The sequence below is a fragment of the Rhinatrema bivittatum genome, chromosome 15 (assembly GCF_901001135.1).
Source record: "Rhinatrema bivittatum chromosome 15, aRhiBiv1.1, whole genome shotgun sequence".
Lineage (NCBI taxonomy): Eukaryota > Metazoa > Chordata > Amphibia > Gymnophiona > Rhinatrematidae > Rhinatrema > Rhinatrema bivittatum.
Window position 1 is genome coordinate 46,038,519 of NC_042629.1, and position 25,459 is coordinate 46,063,977.

Genomic DNA, 25,459 nt, shown 5'->3' on the forward strand with positions numbered 1-25,459 from the left:
GAGATATAAGCATTGAGCCATGGAATACCCTTCTGCCAAAAGCATCTGGGGATTTCCTGTTCCTTCCCTGGAGGTATGGAGGAATAAGGTTTGGAACGCTTTGCTTTCTTCTGGGCTGACTCCACAACCACAGAGTGATGATCCAGTTGTGACCTTTGAAATCCAGGAGCTGATTGCACAAGATAAGTGGCATCTGTTTTACGGTTTACAAGCGGAATGGAGCCTGTGTGCTCCCAATTCCTCTTTAACAGATCAATAAGGATTTCATGAATTGGAATAGACATGGTTTCCTTAGGAGCATCAAGGAACTGGAGTACTTCCAGCATCTTACACTGTGAATCTTCTGTCTGAAGTTGAAAAGGAATAGTCTCAGACATTTCCTTGATGAAGTTAATGAAGGAGGAGAGGGTTCTGAAGGGAGATCATCTGTATCCTGGGAAGAATCATCAGTCCAAGGATCATAAGGTTGATCACCAGCTTCCTGAGGATCTTCAAAGGGGAGAAATGGAGTTATTCCCGAAGGTCCAGGTCTAGGCATCGATGGTATCAGATGTGGCATCGACGGCATCGAAGGAGGCACCGATGGAACCGGCAACATCGATGGATGAGTCAGTGGTAAAACTCCAGACGGTGGAATGGGAATCGGTGTTTCCTCGTCTTCTGATGACAAAGAAATTGGTGCCAAAGGAAGTGGACATTCTGGTGTCCTTGGTTCCAACGGCAGAAGGGCACCGATCAATGCGTCCAGTCTCCCTAGAAGCGGTGCTAGCGCTATAGGAATTAGCTCGGTGACCGGCGTGGGCACCGGTACTGGCGATGGTGGCTGGAAGCTCTTCATTGCTTTACCAATGGCCTCTTGGATCATCCGATCCAATTCCTCATGGAAGCCTGGGGCATGTAACCCCGGTTCCAGAGTGAGAGGCAATAGAGGTGTAGCCGCATTACAGATGTATCTTGAATAAATAATGTAGCGCTTAAGCTTCTCCCGGTTCCATTCTCAAATGGCGCTGCATACGTGTTTCTGCGTGTGCCGTCTCCACTTAGTACAGAGTACTAAGGATGTTGTTGGAATTAACTAATAGTTATTCAGTGTGCTCTCATTTAAGCCCCTGAGGCAGCCACTGGAATGTGGCGAAACTCGGCGCGAGTCGGGCACTTTTAATTAATCACATACGTCTCCACCAATTAAAGATTTGGAAAAAGACCCTTGGGCATCTATTCTTTGTTGTTATCCTTGGTGAGAGTGATGCCTTGGAAAAAATGTGGGCAAGACAATAGACTGATTTAAGTGGAAGTCAGAAACTACTACCTTGGGAAGGAATTTTGGGTGAGTACGGAGGACCACTCTGTCATGTAGGAACCTGGTATAGGGTGAGTATGTAACAAGTGCTTGTAACTCACTAACTCTTCGAGCAGATGTAATGGCTACTAGGAAGAGAACTTTCCATGTAAGAAATTTAACATCTCAGGAATCTAGAGGCTCAAACGGGGAGCGCATGAGACTTGAAAGTACTACATTTAGGTCCCATTCAGTGACTGGTGGCCGTAAAGGGGACTTAAGCTGTAATAGACCCTTCATAAATCTACTCATAGGGGTTGCGCTGTTACTAGGCATCTCCTATTCCCTTGTGGTACGCTGAGATGGCATTCAGGTGTACCCTCACTGAAGAGGTCTGGAGACCAGAGTTTGAAAGGTGCCAGAGATAGTCTAATAAAGATGGAGTGGGGCAGGAAAAAGGGTCTATTCCTTTTTGCGTGCACCATATGGTAAATCTATTCCACTTAGAACGATAGGATTTTCGTGTGGAAGACTTTTGTGAAGCTACTAGCACTTGAACATCCAAGCTGTGAGGGATAGAGTCTGAAGGTTCGGATGGCGTAACATGCCTTGGTCCTGAGTTATGAGAGTGGGTGCTGTGCTCAGGCAAATTGGTTCTCTGATCGAGAGGTCTAGAAGTATGGGAAACCATACTTGTCGAGGCCAATATGGGGCTATGAGTATCATTGACCTTTTGTCTTGTTGCAACTTCACGAGAGCTTTGGCTATCAGTGGTATTGAAGGATACACGTATAGCAGGCCTGATTTCCAGGGGCAAGCAAAGGCGTCCATGGCTAACTTGTTTCACTGCCTGTGCAGGGAGCAGAATCTGTCTACTTTGGGATTCAGTTGGGATGCAAAGAGGTCTATTGTTGGTTGACCCCAGTATTGGAAGATTCTGGTCGTTACCACAGGATCCAGGGACCACTTCTGGGGATGGAACTGTTGGCTGAGGTGATCTGCTATCACGTTCTGTATGCCTGGCAGGTAAGTGGCCCGAACTAACATGGAATGTGTTAGGCCCCAGTCCTAGATCTGCGTGGCTTCTTGGCATAGGAGATAAGAGCCCATGCCCACCTGTTTGTTCAGGTACCACATTGCAACTGTGTTGTGTGTTTGTATGAGAACAGTCTTGTGTGAAAGGCAGTCCTTGAACACATAGAGAGTTTAACATATAGCTCGAAGCTCTAAAAAGTTGATCTGAAATGCTACTTTGAGTTTTGTCCAAGTACATTGAGTTTGAAGATTGTTCACATGTGCTCCTCAACCTAGGGAGGATGTATCTGTGATTAAAGTGACTTGTGGAACTGGTTGCTGGAATGGTAGACCTGTTAGCAAGTTGTTCTTGTTCGTAACTGATGGGATATATGAATTTGAGATGACAGTGGTTGAATGGCTTGGAGCCACTGAGATTTCAAAGTCCACTGCGTTATTCTCATAGCCAGTCTGGCCAGAGGAGTAACATGGACCATTGAAGCCATGTGGCCCAGCAGCGTTAAGAATTGATGGGCTGAGGCTGTTTTCTTTGTGCGCAGAGATATAGCTAGTCTGGAGAGTGTGTCTGCGTGGTCGTTGGGCAGGAAGGCCTTTGCAATGGTGGTGCCCAAATCTGCTCTGATGAAATGCAGGAGGCGAGATGGAATCAGGTAGGATTTTCGGTAGTTGATGAGAAATCCCAAGGAGTGTAGCAGACTGATAGTGAGCTTGAGAGTGTCGAGAGATCCTTGCTTGGATTGGCTCTTGATGAGCCAGTTGTCTAGGTAAGGAAAGATGTGTATGCTTTTCTTGCGTAGGTGGGCTGCCGTTACAGCCAGTCACTTTGTAAATACCCGGGGTGCCGAGGCAAGACCGAAGGGCAAGACCCGGTACTGAAAGTGTTGATGTCCCACTAGGAAATGCAGGTACTTGGTGAGGTGGGAAGATTGGATGTGAGCATAAGTGCCCTGAAGATCCAGAGAACAGAGCCAATTTCCTTTTTGCAGAAGGGGAAGCATGGTGCCTAAGGACACCATCCTGAATTTTTCTCTTTGTAAAAATTTGTTGAGATTGCGGTGGTCTAAGATGGGGCAGAGGCCTCCTGTTTCCTTGGGAATGAGAAAATAGCGGGAATAGAATCCTCTGCCCTGCTGAGGTCGGGGAACAGGTTCCACGGCCCTGGCGCCCAGAAAGATGGACAATTCTGACTCTAGAATAGTTGTGTGATCTTTGCGTATTCACAGTGGGTTGGGTGGTGAATCCTGGGGTACCATGAGGAAGTTTAGATGGTAACCCTGGGTTAAGATGGAAATAACCCATTGGTCTGTGGTGATGTTGAGCCAATTGGTCATAAAGTCATGAACTTGACCTCCCACTGGCAATTCTGGCTTTGGATTTGTGGAGGGGCTGCTGTTCTCTGGAAATGCTTCAAAACCCAGATACTTGGCCTGTTTGTGGAGGAGGCTGAGGTCTGGATGCTTTAGGCTGCCGAGGATGTCCTCTCTGAGATGGCCTAGTTGTCCGCCCGCAAGGTGCAGGTGGGTAATACCTGCGTGGGTAATAAAATGGCTTTTTAGGGTCTTTTCTGGATGACCTTCTGGCAGAAGGGACCTCTGTAGTGACCATGGATAATTGGCACAGGGTCTCGTTGTGGTCTTTCAGTTGAGCCACTGCATCTTGTACTTTATGACCGAATAGATTTTCACCGGTGCAAGGTAAGTCAGCCAGTCTGTCCTGGACTTCAGAGCTGAGGCTTTTAACCATGCCCATTTCCTGGCACTGATTCCTGTTGCTGACATATGAGAGGCTGTTTCGAAGGAATTATAAGCTGCATGGACTTTGTGCTTTCCAGCTTCAAGGCCTTTATGTAAAATGGCATTGAGACTGTCTTGGTGCTGTTGAGGAAGAGTGGCTGCTACTTCCTGACCCTGTTTCCAAAGGTTCCTCCGGTACTGCGTCATGTAGAGCTGGTATATGGCAATTCTTGACAGCAGCATTGAGCCCTGAAACATTTTACGGCCTAAAATGTCCATGAATTTTTTATCCTTGCCAGGAGGTGTTTATGAATATGGACAAAGTCTTCTCGATTTCTTTTGTGCTGACTCCACAACCACTGACTTGAGTGGCAGTTGTGGTTTTTGGAATCCGGGTGTTTACTGAAGAGGATGTTGGGGAGGTACCCATACTGGAGAAGGTTTTCATGGGTAATGATTCAGATGGACTGAACCAAATCACGGTGAACCTAGAAGATGTGGTAGACCTGATTAATAAACTGAAGAGAAGTAAATCACCTGGACCGGATGGTATACACCCCAGAGTTCTGAAGGAACTAAAAAATGAAATTTCAGACCTATTAGTAAAAATTTGTAACCTATCATTAAAATCATACATTGTACCTGAAGACTGGAGGATAGCTAATGTAACCCCCATATTTAAAAAGGGCTCCAGGGGAGATCCAGGAAATTACAAACCGGTTAGCCTGACTTCAGTGCCAGGAAAAATAGTGGAAAGTATTCTAAACATCAAAATCACAGAACATATAGAAAGACATGGTTTAATGGAACAAAGTCAGCATGGCTTTACCCAAGGCAAGTCTTGCCTCACAAATCTGCTTCACATTTTTGAAGGAGTTAATAAACATGTGGACAAAGGTGAACCGGTAGATGTAATGTACTTGGATTTTCAGAAGGCATTTGACAAAGTTCCTCATGAGAGGTTTCTAGGAAAAGAAAAAAGTCATGGGATAGGTGGCGATGTCCTTTCGTGGATTGCAAACTGGCTAAAAGACAGGAAACAGAGAGTAGGAATTTTCTCAGTGGAAGGGAGTGGGCAGTGGAGTGCCTCAGGGATCTGTATTGGGACCCTTACTTTTCAATATATTTATAAATGATCTGGAAAGAAATACGACGAGTGAGATAATCAAATTTGCAGATGATACAAAATTGTTCAGAGTAGTTAAATCACAAGCAGATTGTGATAAATTGCAGGAAGACCTTGTGAGGCTGGAAAATTGGGCATTGAAATGGCAGATGAAATTTAATGTGGACAAGTGCAAGTTGATGCATATAGGGAAAAATAACCAATGCTATAGATATTAGGGATGTGAATCGTTTTTGAACGATTAAAATTGTCAGATAATTTTAAAATCGTCCAAAATCGTTAGAGTGCACGATACAATACAAATGCCCACGATTTATCGTCAGGGGCATTTGTATTGTATCGATAAACAGGGGGCGGGAAAACCGGCACACCAAAAAAACCCTAACACCCACCCCGAACCTTTAAAACAAACCCCCACCCTCCCGAACCCCCCCAAAATGTTTTAAATGACCTGGGGTCCCGGCGCGATGTCCCTCTCTCTGGCCACGACTGCTGTGAAGAGAAATGGCGCCGGTGGCCCTTTGCCCTTATCATGTGACAGAGCAAAGGTAGCGCCGGCGCCATTTTGATTCCTAGCTCCCGACGTCACGCGTCCAGGAGATCGCTCCCGGACCCCGGCTGGACCCCCAGGGACTTTTGGCCAGCTTAGGGGGGCCTCCTGACCCCCACAAGACTTGCCAAAAGTCCAGCGGGGGTCCGGGAACTACCTCTTGCACTCAAGCCGTATTGCAAAATGGCGCCGGCCATACGGGATCATCGCGCCGGGACCCCAGGTCATTTAAAACATTTTGGGGGGGTTCGGGAGGGTGGGGGTTTGTTTTAAAGGTTCGGGGTGGGTGTTAGGGGTTTTTTTTGTTGTGGCCAGAGAGTGGGACATCGCGCCGGGACCCTCCCACTGGACCCCAGGTCATTTAAAACATTTTGGGGGGTTCGGGGGGGTGGGGGTTTGTTTTAAAGGTTCAGGTGGGTGTTAGGGTTTTTTGGTGTGGCCAGAGAGCGGGACATCTCACTGGGATCCTCCCACTGGACCCCAGGTCATTTAAAACATTTTGGGGGGGTTCGGGAGGGTGGGGGGTTTGTTTTAAAGGTTCGGGGTGGGTGTTAGGGTTTTTTTGGTGTGCCGGTTTTCCCGCCCTCCCCCGATTTACGATTTTTAACGATTTCAAAACAAAACAAAACACGACGATCCGATTTCCCTCCCCCCCCAGCCAAAATCGATCGTTAAGACGATCGATCACACGATTCACACTTCTAATAGATATACAATGTTAGGCTCCATATTAAGTGCTACTACCCAAGAAAGAGATCTAGGCGTCATAATGGATAACACATTGAAATCATCGGTTCAGTGTGCTGCGGCAGTCAAAAAAGCAAACAGAATGTTGGGAATTATTAGAAAGTGAATGGTGAATAAAACGGAAAATGTCATAATGCCTCTGTATCGCTCCATGGTGAGACCACACCTTGAATACTGTGTACAATTCTGGTCGCCGCATCTCAAAAAAGATATAATTGCGATGGAGAAGGTACAGAGAAGGGCTACCAAAATGATAAAGGGAATGGAACAGCTCCCCTATGAGGAAAGACTAAAGAGGTTAGGACTTTTCAGCTTGGAGAAGAGACGGCTGAGGGGGGATATGATAGAGCTGTTTAAAATCATGAGAGGTCTAGAACAGGTAGATGTGAATTGTTTTTTTACTCTTTTGGATAATAGAAAGACTAGGGGGCACTCCATGAAGTTAGCGTGTGGCACATTTAAAACTAATCGGAGAAAGTTCTTTTTCACTCAATGCACAATTAAACTCTGGAATTTGTTGCCAGAAGATGTGGTTAGTGCAGTTAGTATAGCTGTGTTTAAAAAAGGATTGGATAAGTTCTTGGATGAGAAGTCCATTATCTCCTATTAATTAAGTTGACTTAGATAATAACCACCGCTATTACTAACAACGGTAGCATGGAATAGACTTAGTTTTTGGGTACTTGCCAGGTTCTTATGGCCTGGATTGGCCACTGTTGGAAACAGGATGCTGGGCTTGATGGACCCTTGGTCTGACCCAGTATGGCTTGTTCTTATGTTCTTTTGGATAAGTTGCATCTGTTCTTCTGTTCACTGGAGGAACAGTGCAGGGATGTTCCCAAAGTCGATGCTGTAGGTCTACTAGTACTTTGTGTACTGGAATAGCCATGACTTCCTTTGGAGCATCAACAAATTGGAGTACCTCCAATGTCTTGTGTCTTGTATCCTCCTCTGTAATTAGATCGAAGGGGACTGTTTCTGACATTTCCCTTACAAAGTTTGCAAAGGAGAGGTCTTCTGGGGGAGACTTTCTCCTTTCCTCTGGAGGAGAGGGTTCTGACAAAATATCTTCTGTAGAAGAGTCAGTGTCCACGTCTTCCCATGTGTCTGAGAAGGTCTCTGGGTTGAGATCCTGGACGAGGAAGGAAGACTGGTGTTGTAGGACATAAAGGCATCAATGGCATCGATGGCTTCGATGGATGTTTCAGTGGCATCAATGGCAGTTGCGGTGGCACCGATGGCATCGATGGAAATCGCGGGCATCTCGATCCCGAGAGCCCTGATGGTCCAAGCATCGATTGAGGCATCCGTGACAGTGGACTGGAATCGGTGCCCTCTTCATCCGATGACCCAGGAATAGGAATCGGGTCCGTCGGTGGCTGCACAGGCTGCTTTGGCATTGGTAGACCTGATTGTGTTGGCAGGGCACCGATTAGTGTATCCAGCCTGCTTAGCAATGGTGCGAATATTGATGGCTCCGGTGTCGATGCCGGTATGGGGGCCGGCACCGGTGGCTGTAGTTCATGGAGGGCATAGAGCACTGCCTGGTGGATAAAACCATCCAGTTCCTCCCTGAAAGCTGGAGTTGATATCGCAGCTACAGGGGGTGATAGGCTAGGCGTAACTGGCTCCTCCACAGGTCCGTGTGGGGGCTCAGTACCCGGCATCGATATCGGTGGGGAATGCCTTGGTTGTTCCAGCGTAGAGGGTATAAGCAGCAACTCTACCCGTGTCCTCTTTGCAAGCGGCTCGGTGACTATCGAAGTCGATGCGGTGTCTGTGCCAGCACCGGGCATGGATTCCAGTCGGTGCCAGTGTTTTCCTCGGTGCTCGGCCCGGTCTTTCCCCAGCTCAGAGGTAGATGTTGTTGATGACTTCGATGGAATCGGTGACGGATGGTCACCGCTACTCTGATGTTCCCGGTGGGTTTTTACGATCACTTTTTTCGATGCCCCTGCCGGCAACGATTGTGTGGACATCGATGGAACTAGTTGTATTTTGAACAGGGTTTTCATTTTATCTAGGAGAGCCCGCCTACCTTTCGGAGTCATCTCGGCACATTTTGGGCAAGTAGAGACGTCGTGTGCCGAACCAAGGCACAGCACACAAACATCATGTGGGTTGGTTATCGACATGGTTCGGGGGCACTCCGGACATTTTCTAAAACCTGTTGCCATAATGGCAAAGGTTGAGGCCCAAAAACAGTCGACTGTTTGTGGACACCGAAAAAACGGTGGGACGGTACCGACCGGGAATAGTGATTATTACTCACTGAATTAAAGAAAAATATTTACCGATGGGAGACCCCTATAAGGGAATATTTTTCTGAAGGAATTTTAAAGATGTTTCCGTGAGGAAATTTGTGTGAGAATTCTCACAGAGCTCTTAACCGCAAGGCAAACTGCAGCATGGAAAAAAAAAAGAGACTGAAGGGAGACTCCTGTGGCTTGAGGGATCATGGCATGCTGGGCATGCTCAGTGTGCCAGTCAAACGTTTCTAGAAACTTTGACAGAACATTTTCCATGATCGGGCTCCGTCCAGTGATGTCACCCATATGTGAGGACTACCATCCTGCTTATCCTGGGAGAAAACTAACATATGACAAAGAAAAGTGATATTTATTAATGCACAGGCACAAATAAAGTATATCTTTTATTAGAGATGGTCCAAATTGCTCCATATTATTCAGAATTCACTGCTGAACAATAATCCTTGAATCCCCAGATGGGATCCCCCCCCCCTCAAAAAAAAATAAATCCGATCACAGGATTAGAGATTCAGGATTATGACCTGTGGATCTCAGAATTTTTATTTGCATTTTATGAGTGACATTAAAATACTACTCAGGAAGAGTCAGAATTAGAGATACTTTGATTCCTTCTGGTTTGTGGTTTCAATATATCCCAAGGACCTGCTTCTCAGTAAATTACTCACAAACTGACCAATATTAATCATTGATTATGATCTCTGAAGTACCAATCGCAATCCATGAAGCATGATTTGTGGATACAGGGAGAACTGCATATAAAGGTTAACAGATCACTGCCATACAAACTTTACCTCGGCCCATTTTTACCTAATGTGTCAGCTCACTATATATATTTTATGAAAATCTTCATGTGTCTGCTTACCCTGTAATAATAATTTCAGGATATGTCTGTGTTCCAAGGTTCCAAGTTCCTCCACCAACTGGCCATTCCTAGATACAATTACAAAAAAATAATTCATTTGCATTAGTACTGCATGCACAGCTGTGGTACAGATAATCATATAGAGAAATTAAGACAGCTAATAAAAAAGAGGCAATTTTAAAAAAGAAAATTATTCCTAACCTGCTAATTTTCGTTCCTGTAGTACCATGGATCAGTCCAGATGGTGGGTTATGTCCCCCGTCCAGCAGATGGAGTCAGAACGAAACTCGAGGAGGGGGAGGTCCTATATAACCTCACTGCCCTTACCTCAGACCTCAGTAACTAGCCTAGCAAAGCCAAGAGGAGAAGAGGCGGAGGGATCAAGTATCCAATCATTCTCAATGCAAAGGAGAAACACACTAGATAGGTGTCCCATGACAAGAGCCTCCTGGGGGACTTGCAAACAGAACTGGGAAACACAGGACAGCCCCTGAATCCCCTGGGAGATCATAGGTGTATCAGAGAGTACAGTCGAGCAGAGGCGAACCCCCGAACAACCCCTCACCGGCGCATAGGGAGGGTTGTCTGGACTGATCCATGGTAATACAGGAACGAAAATTAGCAGGTGAGGAATAATTTTCTTTTCCCTGTACGTACCAGGATCAGTCCAGACGGTGGGATGTACCAAAGCTTCCCTCCTATGGGTGGGCTGAAGACAGCCCTGCTCGAAGGACACTATTCCCGAAGGAACCAAAAATTGGCGCCCGGACATTCAGGCGGTGGTGCTTCGAGAACGTGTGGAGCGACTTCCATGTAGCTGCCCTGCAGATTTCCTGCGAAGAGACCGACGTACTCTCCCGCCCAGGATGTAGATTGCGAACGAAGGGAGTGCGCCTTGACTCCCAACGGTGGAAGCCGACCGGCTCCAATATAAGCGGAAACAATCGCCCCTTTCAGCCAATGCGCGATGGTAGCCTTGGAGGCCATGCGACCCTTCCTAGGGCCCGACCAAAGTACGAACAGATGATCCGAGAGCCGAAAGTAATTGGTGATCGCCAAATATTGCATCAAACAGCGCCGGACATCGAGCTTGCGAAGATCTCTGGAGTCCGAAGAGGAAAATGAAGGAAGCTGGACAGACTATTTGAGATGAAAAGATGAGACTACCTTAGGTAAGGAGGGCACCGTACGTAAGGAAACCCCCTCCTCCGTGAAGCGTAAGTATGGCTCCCGGCAAGACAACGCTTGAAGCTCAGAGACGCGGCGCGCCGAGCTGATCGCTACCAGAAAAATAGTCTTGAATGTGAGATCTTTGAGGGTGGCCGCTTGAAGAGGCTCGAAAGGTGGGCCACTGAGGGCTCGGAGGACCAGGTTGAGACTCCAGGAAGGAAAAGGTGGTCTAGAAGGAGGCTTCAAGTGCCATACCCCCCTGAGAAATCGCATAATATCCGGATGGGAGGAGAGCAGCGAATCATTCCCGTTGTGGAGTAGGGCACCCAGAGCTGCCACCTGAACCCTGATGGAGTTATACGCGAGCCCCAAGTCCAGACTGCCCTGAAGAAACGAAAGTATCTGTGCCACAGAGGTGCGCGACGGTTGAATGGACCGAGAATCACACCAATTCTCGAACACTTTCCAGACCCTCACATACGTAACTGAGGTGGACGTCTTGTGAGCCCGCAAGAGGGTCGTAATCACCGGCTCTGGGTAACCCCGACGTCTCAGCTTACACCTCTCAAAAGCCAAGCCGCAAGACAGAAGCGATCTGCCTCCATGAAAAATATGGGACCTTGTCGAAGGAGGCGTGGAAGATGCCCGAGACGTACCGGGCCCTCCACCACCAGGTTGAGAAGGTCCCCGAACCACGGCCGCCTGGGCCACTCCGGCGCCACCAGAATTACCAGACCCTAATGAGACTCGATTCTCCGAATCACCTTTCCTACTAGGGGCCACGGAGGGAAGACGTACAAGAGGACCTGACTGGGCCACGGAAGAACCAGAGCATCGACCCCTTCCGCGCCGTGCTCCTTTCTTTGGCTGAAGAAGCAGTGCGCCTTCGCATTTTCCGCCGTGGCCATAAGATCCATGTGGGGGGTCCCCCAATGGTTCATGATCAGACTCATTGCTTCCTCGGAGAGCTCCCACTCTTCCGGGTCGAGGCGCTGACGGCTGAGGAAGTCCGCCTGTACGTTGTCCCCGCCTGCAATGTGAGAAGCCGCCAGGTGGAGCAAGTGGATCTCTGCCCACTGCATCAGCTTGTCTGCTTCCCATGCGACGTGTCGGCTCCTCGTACCACCCTGGCGATTGATGTAGGACACAGTGGTTGTGTTGTCCGAGAGTATCTTGACTGCTCGATGATGAACCAGATGAAGGAAACCCTTCAGGGCTAAACGGACCGCTCTGGTCTCCAAGCGGTTGATGGGCCACTGTGCCTGAACCGCTGTCCAACGGCCTTGAATGGAGCTGGATCCACAAACCGCCCCCCAGCCTGCCAGGCTGGCGTCCGTGGTGACAACTATCCACTCTGGAACCTCCAGGGACACACCCTGAGCCAGATGGTGAGGATTCAACCACCAGCTGAGACTGAGGCGAGCCGGTGCCGGGATCGGGAGTACTGCCTGGAAGTCCCGAGAGACCGGTTTCCACTGGGACAGCAGGGCCCTCTGGAGGGGACGGAGGTGCGCAAAAGCCCACGGGACCAGGTCGATCGTGGAAGCCATGGTTCCCAGAATTTGCAAGTAATCCCACGTCGTGGGGCCCTGGAGCGACGTGAAGCGAAGAATCTGCCCCCACAGTGCCTGGGCTCGCTCCGGCCGAAGGAACACCTTGCCCGCCTTTGTGTCAAAGTGCGCGCCCAGAAAATCCAGCGACTGAGATGGTGTAAGGTTGCTCTTGCCGAAGTTGATTATCCACCCCAGGGACCGCAAGCGTTGCACTACACGTCCCACCGCCTGGAAACCCTGGGCCAGAGATTTCGCCCGAATGAGCCAGTCGTCCAGGTACAGATGGACCAGGACCCCTTCCCTGCGAAGCTCCGCTGCCACTACAACCATGATCTTCGTAAACACCCGTGGGGCTGTCGCCAGACCGAAGGGCTGGGCTCGGAACTGAAAATGCCGCCCCAGGATCTTGAAGCGAAGGTAGCGCTGGCAATCCCAATGAATCGGAATATGAAGGTACGCTTCCGTGAGGTCCAATGAAGCGAGGAATTCCCCAGGGTGGACCGCAGCCAGCACAGAGTGGAGGGTTTCCATGCGAAAACGCGGGACCCAGAGGGACTTGTTTACAGTCTTGAGATCCAGGATGGGCCGGAAAGCGCCCTCCTTCTTCGGCACCACGAAATAGATGGAATGATGTCCTCGGCCCAGTTCGGAGGCGGGAACCGGAACTATCGCCCCCAGCGCCAGAAGGCGCTCGAGTGTCTGGCAGACGGCCCTTCTCTTGAGAGGAGATCCGCAAGGAGAAAACAGGAACCTGTCCCTGGGCACTCGGGCAAAATCCAACACGCAGCCGTGTCTTAGAATATCCAGGACCCACTGATCCGTCGTGATACGGAGCCACTCTTAGTAGAATAGAGCAATCCGGCCCCCTATCCATGGGGTCGGATCGTGGGCCTGCCTGGCGTCATTGAGTCGTCTTCGAGGAGGAACCCGGACCCCGGCTTTCCTTGCCGGGCCTGCGCCCTCGAAAGGACCGGTTCCAGTTATGCGAACGGGATGATGGAGCCCGGGGAGGCTGCTGCTGCCTTGCAGTGCGCGCCCGACGCTGGTTCCTGTACCTGTTCCTTGTGGAGCGACCCCAGGCGAGCCTTAGATGAGGCATCTACCGACCAATTTCGGAGCCACAAGAGACGGCGGGCCGTGGCCGCTGCTACCATAGAGCGTGACAAGACTCGGAGAAGGTCATATAGGGCGTCCGCCCCATAGGCCACCACGGCCTCCAATCTATCCGCCTGCTGAGCCTTCACAGCCGGCAGGCTCTAGGAGGTGAGGAGCTGCTGTACCCAGCGAAGGCCCGCTCTCTGCACTAAGGAGCTACAGATGGCCGCTCGCATTCCCAGCGCTGAGACCTCGAAGACTCTCTTAAGATATACCTCCAGCTTTCTGTCCTGAAGGTCCCTTAGTGCTGTGCCGCCCGTAACCGGGATCGTGGTACTCTTTGTGACTGCCGACACGGCGGAATCCATGGCCGGTACCTTGAGCAGCTCGAGGAAGTCCTCCGGGAGGGGACATAGCTTCTCCATAGCCCTACCGACCTGGAGCGTGGCCTCTGGCGTATCCCACTCCCGAGAGATTAACTGCAAAAAGGTGGGATGTGTTGGGAAAGCTTTAGACAAAGGCTTGAGACCCGCCAAGAGCGGGTCCCCCTTCTTCGCCCTGGGATCCGCTTCGATGAGCTCCGGGGGGGGGGGGGGGGGGGGGGAATCGATTTCCATCTCCTGTAGTATGTAGGGGATAAGGTCATCCAACTCAGCCGCCTGGAAAATGCGAAGAACCCTCGGATCGTCACCCTCCACCTGGGACGCCAGGGCGGGGTCATCCCCAGCCAGGGAAGGGTCTCCCCCTGGGGGGCAAGGGGACCACCTGAAGCCCCAGGGGGGTCCCTGGGGGGGGGGCACGGCATCAGCGAGGATGGCTGGGCATTGTCCAGCGGCTGCAGCTCCCCGAGGGAGGGTCCCATGGGCACCAGCTTGGGAGGAGGGGGTCCCATAAGCAAATCCGGTGAGAGGTTCCTGCTCTGCAGGAATGCCTGATGCATCAACACCACAAACTCGGGCGAAAACGAGGGTAGCCCCGAGGTGGTGCCACATGGAGTCCCCCCCCCCCATGAGGGCTTGCTTCCTGCTCCATGACCGGCCCTAAGGTTGGAGGCGCCACCGAGATCGGGTCCCCAGAGTCCTCCTCCGAAATGCCGGCCTCATCTTCCAAAAGCAAGATGGCCGCCGTTCCCGCGCTCAGCAGGAACTGGGCCTGCCTTTTTCGTGCCACGTGGTCCTCCCCGCGGGCGTCTGAACCGTCCCCCTGGAGCGAGCTGCCGTCGTCGGCCGGCAGACAGCTAGTGCAGAGACCCTCTCGCGAGAGCCGGCTCCCCTACCGGCCGCAAGCGGAGCAGGGCGCAGCTCTTGGCATCGCCAGTCGCCGGGGGGGGGGGGGGGGGGGAAGAGTGGGTGTGCAGCAGGCTGACGCGGCTCAAAGCCTCGGTTCTGACATGGCCGGCCCTCGCGCTCGCGGATCAACCCCCCACCGACCGGAAGGAGCCGCCGGGGAAACAGACCTCCCAGCGGCTGGCGGCCCCGGGGAATGGAACGTCGCGGGGCCACTGGTCAGGAGCATGGGGAGGGGGGGGGGGGGGGGGGAGTGGCTAGCCCCACTAGCATGCACCCCAGGGATCCGGCGCGGTCCGGATCCAGCTGGAACCAAAAACAAGCTGTAGAGGAAAAAACAACAACACTTACCCCAAAAACCGTCAGAGAACCGAGAGAGGAAGCGAGAGGGGAAGAAGAAACAAGACAAACTGAACAGCAGACCTGTCAGCAAGACCCCGCTCCCTTAAGGCAGGTAGCTTCTTCCCTCTATACTTCAAAATTCTATTTTTTTTTTGATCCCTCAAATTAGCGTAGAAAGCCTAATCTCAGGTGCTGGGGACAAACAGTCCCCTGCTCACATCTGTGGGAGTCAGAAGATACTGAGGTCTGAGGTAAGGGCAGTGAGGTTGTATAGGACCTCCCCCTCCTCTAGTTTCGTTCTGACTCCATCTGCTGGACGGGGGACATAACCCACCGTCTGGACTGATCCTGGTATGTACAGGGAACAAAGGTAATTGCTTACTACTAATTGTTGTTCTCTGATGATAGTAGTATGAGAAGCCAAACCGATGGGTTAAGTGATGTGTGCTGTGTCAAGTTCGAGGATCCTCTAGCAATCTCAAGGAAAGCTTTTAAGCATGCACTGGGCTTTCCTGCATATTGCTGAGCCTACTGCTCTTCAGTTGTCTGTATAACTTTGTTAAACAGCTAACTTGTATAACTGGAATAAAAACCACCTCTAACTGATGGGGGGGGGGGGGGGGGGGGGGGAGAAATGGGCAGGTTATATCATACTGTTGCCATCAGAGAACAATAATTACAGCGAAGCAGTAACTTAGTAACTTTTGTCGAGAAGCATAGCTTCTAAAGAGGTAGATAGACTGGCATCTTACTTAACCATGGTTCTGACACCATGAGTTTTGACATACCTGCTAGGTTTTAACAATGAGATATACAATCTGATATCCAATTAGAAATAGTATTGTTCATGCCTGAGAGGTCCAGCCCATTGGGATCAGAAAAGAAAATGACGAGTTGACAAACTACAATCTTTAGTCTGCCCCAAACAGATGACAACAGTGTCCTTGCTATTCAGTATGTGAAATGCCACGCCACTCTTATATCCATGTGGGCATGGGTAGAATACTGAAAGAACAAGAAACTAATTAAACGGGAAATTCATCACTACCTTAAGCAGAAATGAACCATTTAGGAAGCCCCTACACATACTCAAAGGCTAAAAAAGCTCTATAAAAGTCCTCAGATTCATGTGATGTGTGTATGTTCTTTGTAGCTACTTGTCATTAAAATATATATTAGAGTATATAGAATACATATATAGCTACAAGAGAAAGAATTAGGTGTATGCTTTAATTTTTAAACGAAATGGAAAATATGCTGAAACACTAAATTTTATTGTATGGCCATAAAGCAAATGACCACTGGCCTCAGGGCACAAAACAAAACCTCCCTGAAATCAGTTATTTTCCATTGATTTGTCTGGAAAAGTCAATGAGAAAAAAAAAAAAGACTAAAAGCAGCAAAATATACCCCACTCCCCCCATCTTCCTCTAAGCCTCCACCACTTTCCACCCACTTAGACCAAGCTTACCAGTTCTACATGGACTCTAATGTTGAAAGGGGCAGGACCAATCCCCACCTGTGCCTGCCCTGCTAGCATCAAGTAAAAAAAAAATAAATAAAAAAAATAGCACTAGCCTGCCCTGAGGCAAATACAATTGTGTTATATGGTACACAACTATACCAGAAAATGGTACCAGCCTCAGGTGGAAGTTCAACAATAACCTTGGGCAAGAACTTAAGATGTGTACACAGAACAACCTATTTACAAAAAAAAGAGTAAGGTGGATAAATCTCAAGGGCCTAGAGCTCATTGACACTGCGAGCCAACGTGAACACCACCAAAATTAGGACTTTCCATGTCAGGTACTTCAAATTGCATGAATCTAAAGCTCAAAAAGTTTTCATCAACTACCACACTGAGGTCCAAGACCAAGAGTCTCTATGGCAGGCATAACTTGAATCAAACTCCACATGAATCAGACAGATGGGTTACTTTCTACATATTGGTAATAAGCACCAAATGCACATAGATGAAATGGAGTTGGTCTTCAGACCGGACTGAAAAATGTAGAATGTATTCAAGCAGTTTTTGTGTGGGCCTTTCCCTCACACCAGAAAGGAAACCTCAGTTTAAAACATAATTTCACTACGGAATCCTGTATAGGGGACAGAAGAATTTAAGACATCCTCAAATTCAGAGAATTCCATGCCAACCTCTAAATATCCAGGCATGTTTGGGCTAAAGACCTGATGCTTACATGAAGCGCAGTTCTCAGTTCTGAGTGATGAGAATTAGGGAATTCCCCAACCTGATTGATTTCTTGATAGATAATTCCTGGATAATGGAAAGCAAACCGGTCTCAGACACAAGTGAATTATGTGGATCATGGTTGCCTGGTCACTTCTATGTTTTAGTAAGGTTTTGCCACTAGAGAAATTTTAGTTCAAACATAGAGATTACTCAATTTAAGGAAAAGGAATACAAGGTAAGGTGAAAGGCTATTTTAGCCAAAAGATTTTCATTCACAAATTGGAAGAAGGATCCATCAGAAGAAAATAGGTTAAGCATAAGCATTGGCAAGTTAAATGCAAGACACTGATAAGGCAGGCTTAGAGAGAATTTGAAAATAAGTTGGCCAAAGAGGCAAAAACTCACAATAAAAACTTTATATATATCTGAAGCAGAAAGCCTGTGAGGGAGTCGGTTGGACTGTTGGATGGTCAAGGGGTTAAAGGGGCACTTAGAGAAGATAAGGCCATCGCAGAAATATTAAATGATTTCTATGCTTCGGTGTTTACTGAAGAGGATGTTGGAGAGATACCTGTTCTGGAGAAGATTTTCATGGGTGATGATTCAGATCAACTGAACCAAATCATGGTGAACCTGGAAGATGTGGTAGGCCTGATTGACAAACTGAAGAGTAGTAAATCACCTGGACTGGATGGTATACACCCTAGAGTTCTGAAAGAACTAAAAAATGAAATATCATGACCTATTTCAATTAATTTGTAACCTATCATTAAAATAATTCGCAGTACCTGAAGATCGGAAGATGACCAATGTAACCCCTATATTTAGAAAGGGCTCCAGGGATGATCCGGGAAACTATAGACTGGTGAGCCTGACTTCAGTGCCGGGAAAAATCGTGGAAACTATTATAAAGAAAAAAATCACAAAACATTTAGATAGACATGATTTGATGGGACACAGCCAACATGGATTTACCCAAGGGAAGTCTTGCCTCACACATCTCCATTTTTTTGAAAGGGTAAATAAATATGTGGACAAAGGTGAACCAGTAGATGTGATGTATTTGGATTTTCAGAAGGCATTCAACAAAGTCAGTCCTGCATGAGAGCCTTCTAAGAAAACTAAAAAGTCATGGGAGACGAGGCGAAGCAAAATTGCTTACCTTGTAATAGGTGTTATCCCAGGACAGCAGGATGTAGTCCTCACATATGGGTGACGTCACCGACGGAGCCCAGCGCGGGAAATCTGTCAAAGTTTCTAGAAACTTTTGACTGGCCGTGTGAGGCCACTGAGCATGCCCAGCATGCTATGATATTCTCTGCCACAGGTGTCTCTCTTCAGTCTGGTATGTAGCAAAAATGTTTAGCAAAAAATAAAATAATAAAAGGACAGAAGCCCAACTCCGCGGGGTGGTGGGTGGGTTCTGTGAGGACTATATCCTGCTGTCCTGGGATAACACCTATTACAAGGTAATCAATTCTGCTTTATCCCAGGACAAGCAGGATGCTAGTCCTCACATATGGGTGAATAACAAGCTAGAGGCTGAGTCATTTTGTAGTGAGGCAACAGTGGATTTATGTTGTTGAATATGAGTCAGCCGAAGATCACAGTAGGTTGGTTGTAGAAGGAGTTGGAACTATACTGGAAACAAGTTCTTTAAGACAGATTGTCCATAGACAGAATCTTGTCGTCCCTGCTTATCCAAGCAGTAATGAGCTGCAAAAGTGTGAAGAGAACTCCATGTTGCTGCTTTGCATATGTCAAGGATTGGCACTGAACGATAGTGTGCTACTGAGGTTGACATTGCTCTTACTGAATGTGCCTTTACTCGCCCTTGGAGAGGAAGGCCTGCTTTTTCATAGCAAAATGGTGTGCAATCTACTAGCCAATTGGATAGAGTATGTTTACCCACTGCTTTACCCGGTTTGTTTGGATCATAGGATACAAAGAGCTGTGTGGATTGTCTGTGAACTGCAGTGCGGTCTATATAAAAGGCTAGTGCACGCTTACAGTCCAAGGTATGCAAGGCTGTTTCTCCTGGATGGGAATGAGGCCTTGGAAAGAATGTGGGTAAATTTATGGATTGATTCAAGTGGAATTCCTTAACGTCTTTGGGAAGGAATTTTGGATGTGTACGGAGAACCACTTTGTCATGTAGGAACTTAGTATAGGGTGGATATGTGACCACTGCTTGTAACTCACTAACCCTTCTAGCTGATGTAATGGCTATGAGGAAGATAGTTTTCCATGTGAGAAATTTAAGATCACAAGAATCTATGGGTTCGAAAGGAGAACGCATGAGCCTTATTAATACCAAATTCAGATCCCATTCTGTGACAGGTGGTCGAATTGGTGGTTTGAGGTGAGTTAAACCTTTCATAAATCTGCTTACGAGAGGTTGTGTGGAAATAGGTGCATCTCCCATCTTGTTATGGTAAGCAGAGATTGCACTTAAATGTACTCTTACAGATGAAGTCTGGAGACCAGATTGCGAAAGATGGTATAAGTATTCTAGTAGAGAAGTTGTGGGGCAGGTGAAAGGATTTATGTTCTTTTCGGAGCACCACAAAGTGAATCTCTTCCATTTAGAAGAATAGTTCTTTTGTGTGGAAGGTTTACGTGAAGCTATAAGCACTTGAGATATATTGGATGAAAGATTGAGTGGTTGTAATATCAAGCTTTCAACATCCATGCTGTCAGAGATAAGGATTGAAGGTTGGGATGGCGCAACCGATCCTGATCCTGAGTTATGAGAGTGGGTGCTACTCCCAGACGAATTGGATCCCTGACAGAGGTCTAGCAGTGTGGGGAACTATACTTGTCGAGGCCAATATGGGGCTATGAGTATCATGGACCCCTTGTCCTGTTGTAGCTTCACTAGAGTTTTGGTTATGAGCGGTATCGGAGGATACGCGTATAGTAGGCCTGAGTTCCAAGGGTGAGCAAAGGCGTCCTTGGCTGGCTGATTCTTCTGTTTGTGTAGAGAACAGAACCTGTCCACTTTGTGATTCAGATGTGACGCAAAGAGGTCTATTGTTGGTAGTCCCCAATACTGAAATATCCTGGTCGCTATTGCAGGATCCAGGGACCATTTGTGTGGTTGGAATTGACGACTGAGTCGATCCGCTACTACATTGTGAATGCCTGCGAGATAAGTGGCTCGTAGGAACATTGAGTGGTTCAGGGCCCAGCCCCAAATCTGTGCAGCTTCTTGACAAAGGAGATACAAGCCCGTACCCTCCCTGTTTGTTGATGTACCACATGGCAACTGTGTTGTCTGTTTGGATCAGAACAGTCTTGTGTGAAAGGCAGTCCTTGAACACATGCAGCTCATAACGTATAGCTCGAAGCCCCAGGAAATTGATTTGAAACGTTGCTTCGAGTTTTGTCCAAGTCCCATGAGTGTGGAGATTGTCTACATGAGCTCCCCACCCCAAGGTGGATGCATCTGTAGTTAAAGTTATCTGTGGGACTGGTTGCTGAAAAGGTAGGCCTTTGCACAAGCTGTCCTTGTTTGTCCACCAACGTAGCGATGTTCTTAGTTGTTGGGTCAAGAGTTGGATAATGTAGTGGTTGAATGGCTTGTATCCATTGTGATCTTGAAGTCCATTGGGTAACCCTCATGGCAAGTCTTGCCATAGGTGTAACGAACTGAGGAGGCCATATGACCTAGCAATATCAGAAACTGATGAGCTGTCGCTTGTGTCTGTAAAGAAATGGAGTTTGCTAGTAGAATGAGGGCATCTGCACGATCTACAGGTAGTATGGCCTTTGCTAGATCTGTGTTCAGTTCTGCTCCTATGAACTGAAGCAGGTGAGACGGAGTGAGATGGGATTTTTGATAATTGATGAGGAATCCCATGGAGTGAAGTAGAGCAATTGTCCGTGTTAGAGAGGTAAGAGCTCCTTGTTGAGACTGACTCCTAATGAGCCAGTCGTCTAGGTATGGGAAAACATGGACACCTTCTTTGTGTAAGTGACCTGCTATTACTGCTAGACATTTGGTGAAAACTCTTGGAGCAGATGCCAGTCCAAAAGGTAGAACTCTGTATTGGAAATGTTGATGGCCTACCATGAAGCGCAAGTATTTGCTTTGAGGAGGGAATATTGGAATGTGAGCATAAGCGTCTTGAAGATCCAGAGAACAAAGCCAATCTCCTGTTTGAAGAAGGGGAAGCACGGTGCCTAGAGAAACCATTCTGAATTTCTCTTTTTTCAGAAATTTGTTGAGATTTCTGAGGTCTAGGATGGGACATAGGACTCCGGTATTCTTTGGAATGAGGAAATATCGGGAGTAGAATCCTCTGCCCTGCTATGACCGAGGCACTAGTTGTATGGCTCTGGCTCTCAGAAGGGTGGATAATTCTATTTGTAGTTGATGAAGTTGAGAAGTTTGTTGTGGGCAGGAAGTTGGTGGAAATTCTGGAGGAATTGAGATGAAATTTAGTTTGTAGCCTCGAGACACTATGGAGAGTACCCATTGGTCTGATGTTATGTTTTGCCAATTTGTGTGAAAGTGAGATACTCTTCCGCCCACTGGTAGGTTTGGCTTGGGATTGCAAGGTTGGGTTTGTTCTCTGGCCTGTGTTTCAAAAGCCTGCCGCAGGGCCTGTCTGTGCAGGAGGTTGTGGCTGAGCAGGCCTAGATTGCCTGGCCTGGAAGCGTTGTTGTGGTCTGGTAGACCTACCCCTAGAAGTCTGGGGGTAGTATCTGCGTGGCCTGTAATAAGAACGTCGGGTTTCTCTTTGGGGAGGGCGACGAGAAGACTGAGTAGCAGGCTCTTGTGGGGTTTGAGACAGTTGACGTAGAGTCTCAGTGTGGACCTTAAGCTGTTGTACTGCTTCCTGAATCTTGTCCCCGAACAGATTGTCACCGAGACAGGGCAGATCCACAAGTTTTTCCTGCACCTCAGTCCTGAGGTCAGATGCCTTGAGCCAGGCCCATCTACGGGCAGTGATTCCAGCTGCTGCTGCTCTGGAAGCAGTCTCATAATTATCGTAGACTGCTCTCACCTCATGTTTACCCACTTCTAGTCCCTTGTTGATCACAGCTTGTGCTGGTTCCTGGAATTGTGTGGGTAAGGAGGTAACAAATTCTTCCATTTGTTTTCAGAGGTTCCTCTGGTATTGTGTGATGTACAGCTGGGAGGCAGAAATTTTGGTGTTTAACATGGAACTCTGATAGACCTTTTTGCCTAATGAGTCCTTACCAGGTGGGGTCAATGAGTGTGGGCGCACACATTTGGATTTTTTCTGTGCAGACTCCACTACCACAGACTGGTGTGGTAATTGCTGTTTCTGGTAGCCTGGAGCTGGCTGCACTATGTAAGTAGTGTCTACATGCTTGTTCACTGCAGGAACAGAAGATGGATGTTCCCAAATTCGTCGTTGGAGATCTAAGAGAACTTCATGGACTGGCACGGCCAGTACTTGGTTTGGGTGGTCAACAAACTGTAAAACCTTTAGGGGCAATCACTGAGAGAAAAAGAGACCAAAAAGACCAAAAAAAATTGAAAAATCACTTCGTGCTAAAACTGAGAATGCTGTGAACTCAGGGATGAAGAGACCTGCCCCCCCCTGACGTTATCACGCTCAGCGGCGAGCCGGTAAACGGCCACATTCCACCAGGCGTCGCTCGCCGAAGGGGTGCGCCAAAGGGGCACTCCCCTTTGTGCACCCCTTCGTGCAATCCTTTGTGCTACGCTTATTTTAATTCCCTTAAGTTTTCCTTTGTTAATTAACCTTTTTCATAGTGTTTAGTAATCCTTTGTTTATAAAATATGTTCAATGTATTTGACTTAGGAAACCTATTTTCCTGCATACTCTGTTTTTAATGTAAACCGGTATGATATGTATCTGATACAAGAATGTCGGTATATAAAAATGCTAAATAAATAAATAAATAAAGGGTTTGTGCCCTGGTATCTTCCTCTGCTGCGAGTTTAAATGGAATAGAGTCAGCCATACCTTGGATGAATGAGGAAAATGATAGATCCTCTGGGGGGTGACTTCTTTCTCTGATCCGGAGAAGAAGGGTCAGACATGAATTCCTCAAAAGAAATTACAGAGTGCTGCTCATCCCAAGAATCCTCAGAGTCTTCTCTGTAAAGAGATTTCGGTGTTGATTTAGGAGGGAAGTGAAGGCCTGAAGGGCCTGGCTGTGGATCATCGGTGGAAAATACTGTAGAAGTGTCTTGTGGCTTCGTAGATGGTAGGCTATCGATAACATTCTGGTACCTTTGCAAAAGGCGTCAATAGAAAGCCTGATCCTGAACTTCTGGAGGCTCGTATAAAGGTTGCCTCGATGGTATCGAGGTTGTCATTGACGTTGTCATCGGTGGAAGTGTCACAGAAGTCATCGACGTCGATGGAATAGATAACTTCATCGAAGGGCCTGATGGAATATGGGCGAAAATCGATGTCGATGACGTCAAGAGCCTCGGTGTAGTAGTAATGGAATCGATCGGTGTCATCGGTGCCAATGAAGGCACCGGCATCGGTGGGCCCACTGGCACACCGGTACTGCTGGAGGCATCGGCATCATCGCCGGAACAGCTTGCTCTTGAAGAGCCTGGATGACCGCTTGTCTTATTAAAATAGACAATTCCAGCTGTACAACTGATGGAGTCAGCGCAGTTGTAAGCGGTGGCGGTAAGGAGACATCCTGCGACGAAGTGTGAGGAGTGTCTGGAATCGACGGAGATAATGGCCCAGGCGCCGAAGGTGCCGGTGTTTTCTGTTCTCGTGGCCGCTTCGCCATCGATTCGTCTTGGGACATCGATGTGGAGGATGACTGACGTCGATGTCGATGTTTGGACTTTAGATGGTCCGCCGACTTCGTCAATAGCAACGACGATGGTGAGGACGGGTGATCATCGGATCAGTCAGGACGCGGCTTTTTAACTAGTGCTCGTTTGGTCGCTCCAGCCGGAGACGACCTCAATGATTTGGAAGGAGAGGGAATTAATTGGAGTTGGAACAAATGTTCCATCTTTTCCTGTCTGGCCTTCCGTCCTTTAGTTGTCATCTCCGCACATTTGGGACATGTACTCACGTCGTGTTTTTCTCCGAGGCAGAGTACACATTCCAAATGTGGATCGGTTATCGACATATTTCTATTGCAAACAGGGCACTTTTTGAAGCCCGTCGCCATTTTGGGATTGACGGCCGTCGATGGATGTGAATTCGTGAGAAGGGATTTCTTGAAAAATGAGAAATCAAGGAAACGGTACTCACCAGCCGGTGAGAATAAACCGCGAGAGACTTCTATGAGAGAGAATATCAAGGATATCGAGAAATATGACTTTTCCAGTCACAAAAGACTTCGTGAAGAACGCAACGGCTCCAGTCCCGCGATGCGTGAAGCAGCGCGGAAAAGCGAAGACTGAAGAGAGACACCTGTGGCAGAGAATATCATAGCATGCTGGGCATGCTCACTGGCCTCACACGGCTAGTCAAAAGTTTCTAGAAACTTTGACAGAAAGATTTCCCGCGCTGGGCTCAGTCGGTGACGTCACTCATATGTGAGGACTAGCATCCTGCTTGTCCTGGGATAATGTCCTTTTGTCGATTGCAAGTTAGTTGAAAGATAGGAAACAGAGAGTAGGAGTAAATGGTCAGTTTTCACACTGGAAAAAGGTAAACACTGGAGTGCCTCCTGTATCTGTACTTGGACCAGTGCTTTTTAATATATTTATAAATGATCTGGAATGGGGTACGAGGAGTGAGGTGATCAAATTTGTGGATGACACTAAATTATGCCGAGTAGTTAAATCTCAAGCAGATTGTGATGAATTGCAGGAAGACCTTGTGAGACTGGAAGATTGGGCTTCCAAATGGCATATGAAATTTAACAGTGGGCAAGTGCAAAGTGATGCATATAGGGAAAAATAACCCATGCTGTAGTTACAGAATGTTAGGTTCTATCTTAGGAGTTATCAATCATGAAAGATCTAGGCGTCATAGTGGGTAATATATTGAAATCAGCGATTCAGTGTTCTGTGGCGATCAAAAAAGCAAACAGAATGTTAGGAATTATTAGGAAGGGAATGGCAAATAAAGCGGAAGATGTCATAAAGCAGAGTTGCTTACCTGTAACAGGTGTTCTCCCAGGATAGCAGGATGTAGTCCTCACATATGGGTGATGTCATCAGGCGGAGCCCTATTACGGAACACTTTTGTCAATGTTTCTAGAAATGTTGACTGGCACACTGAGCAC

The 25,459-nt window shown here is 47.9% G+C and overlaps 1 protein-coding gene across 9 annotated transcripts in view; it reads right to left on the reverse strand.

Moving 5' to 3' along the window:
• The window catches only part of STXBP5L (syntaxin binding protein 5 like), a 779,311-nt gene that overhangs the window by 319,135 nt on the left and 434,717 nt on the right, over positions 1–25,459 (reverse strand). For all 9 annotated transcript variants that reach the window (XM_029578338.1, XM_029578339.1, XM_029578335.1 and 6 more), the window contains one exon: positions 9,603–9,670. In XM_029578338.1, the coding sequence (XP_029434198.1) occupies positions 9,603–9,670 (68 nt within the window). The remainder of the gene's footprint in view (positions 1–9,602; positions 9,671–25,459) is intronic.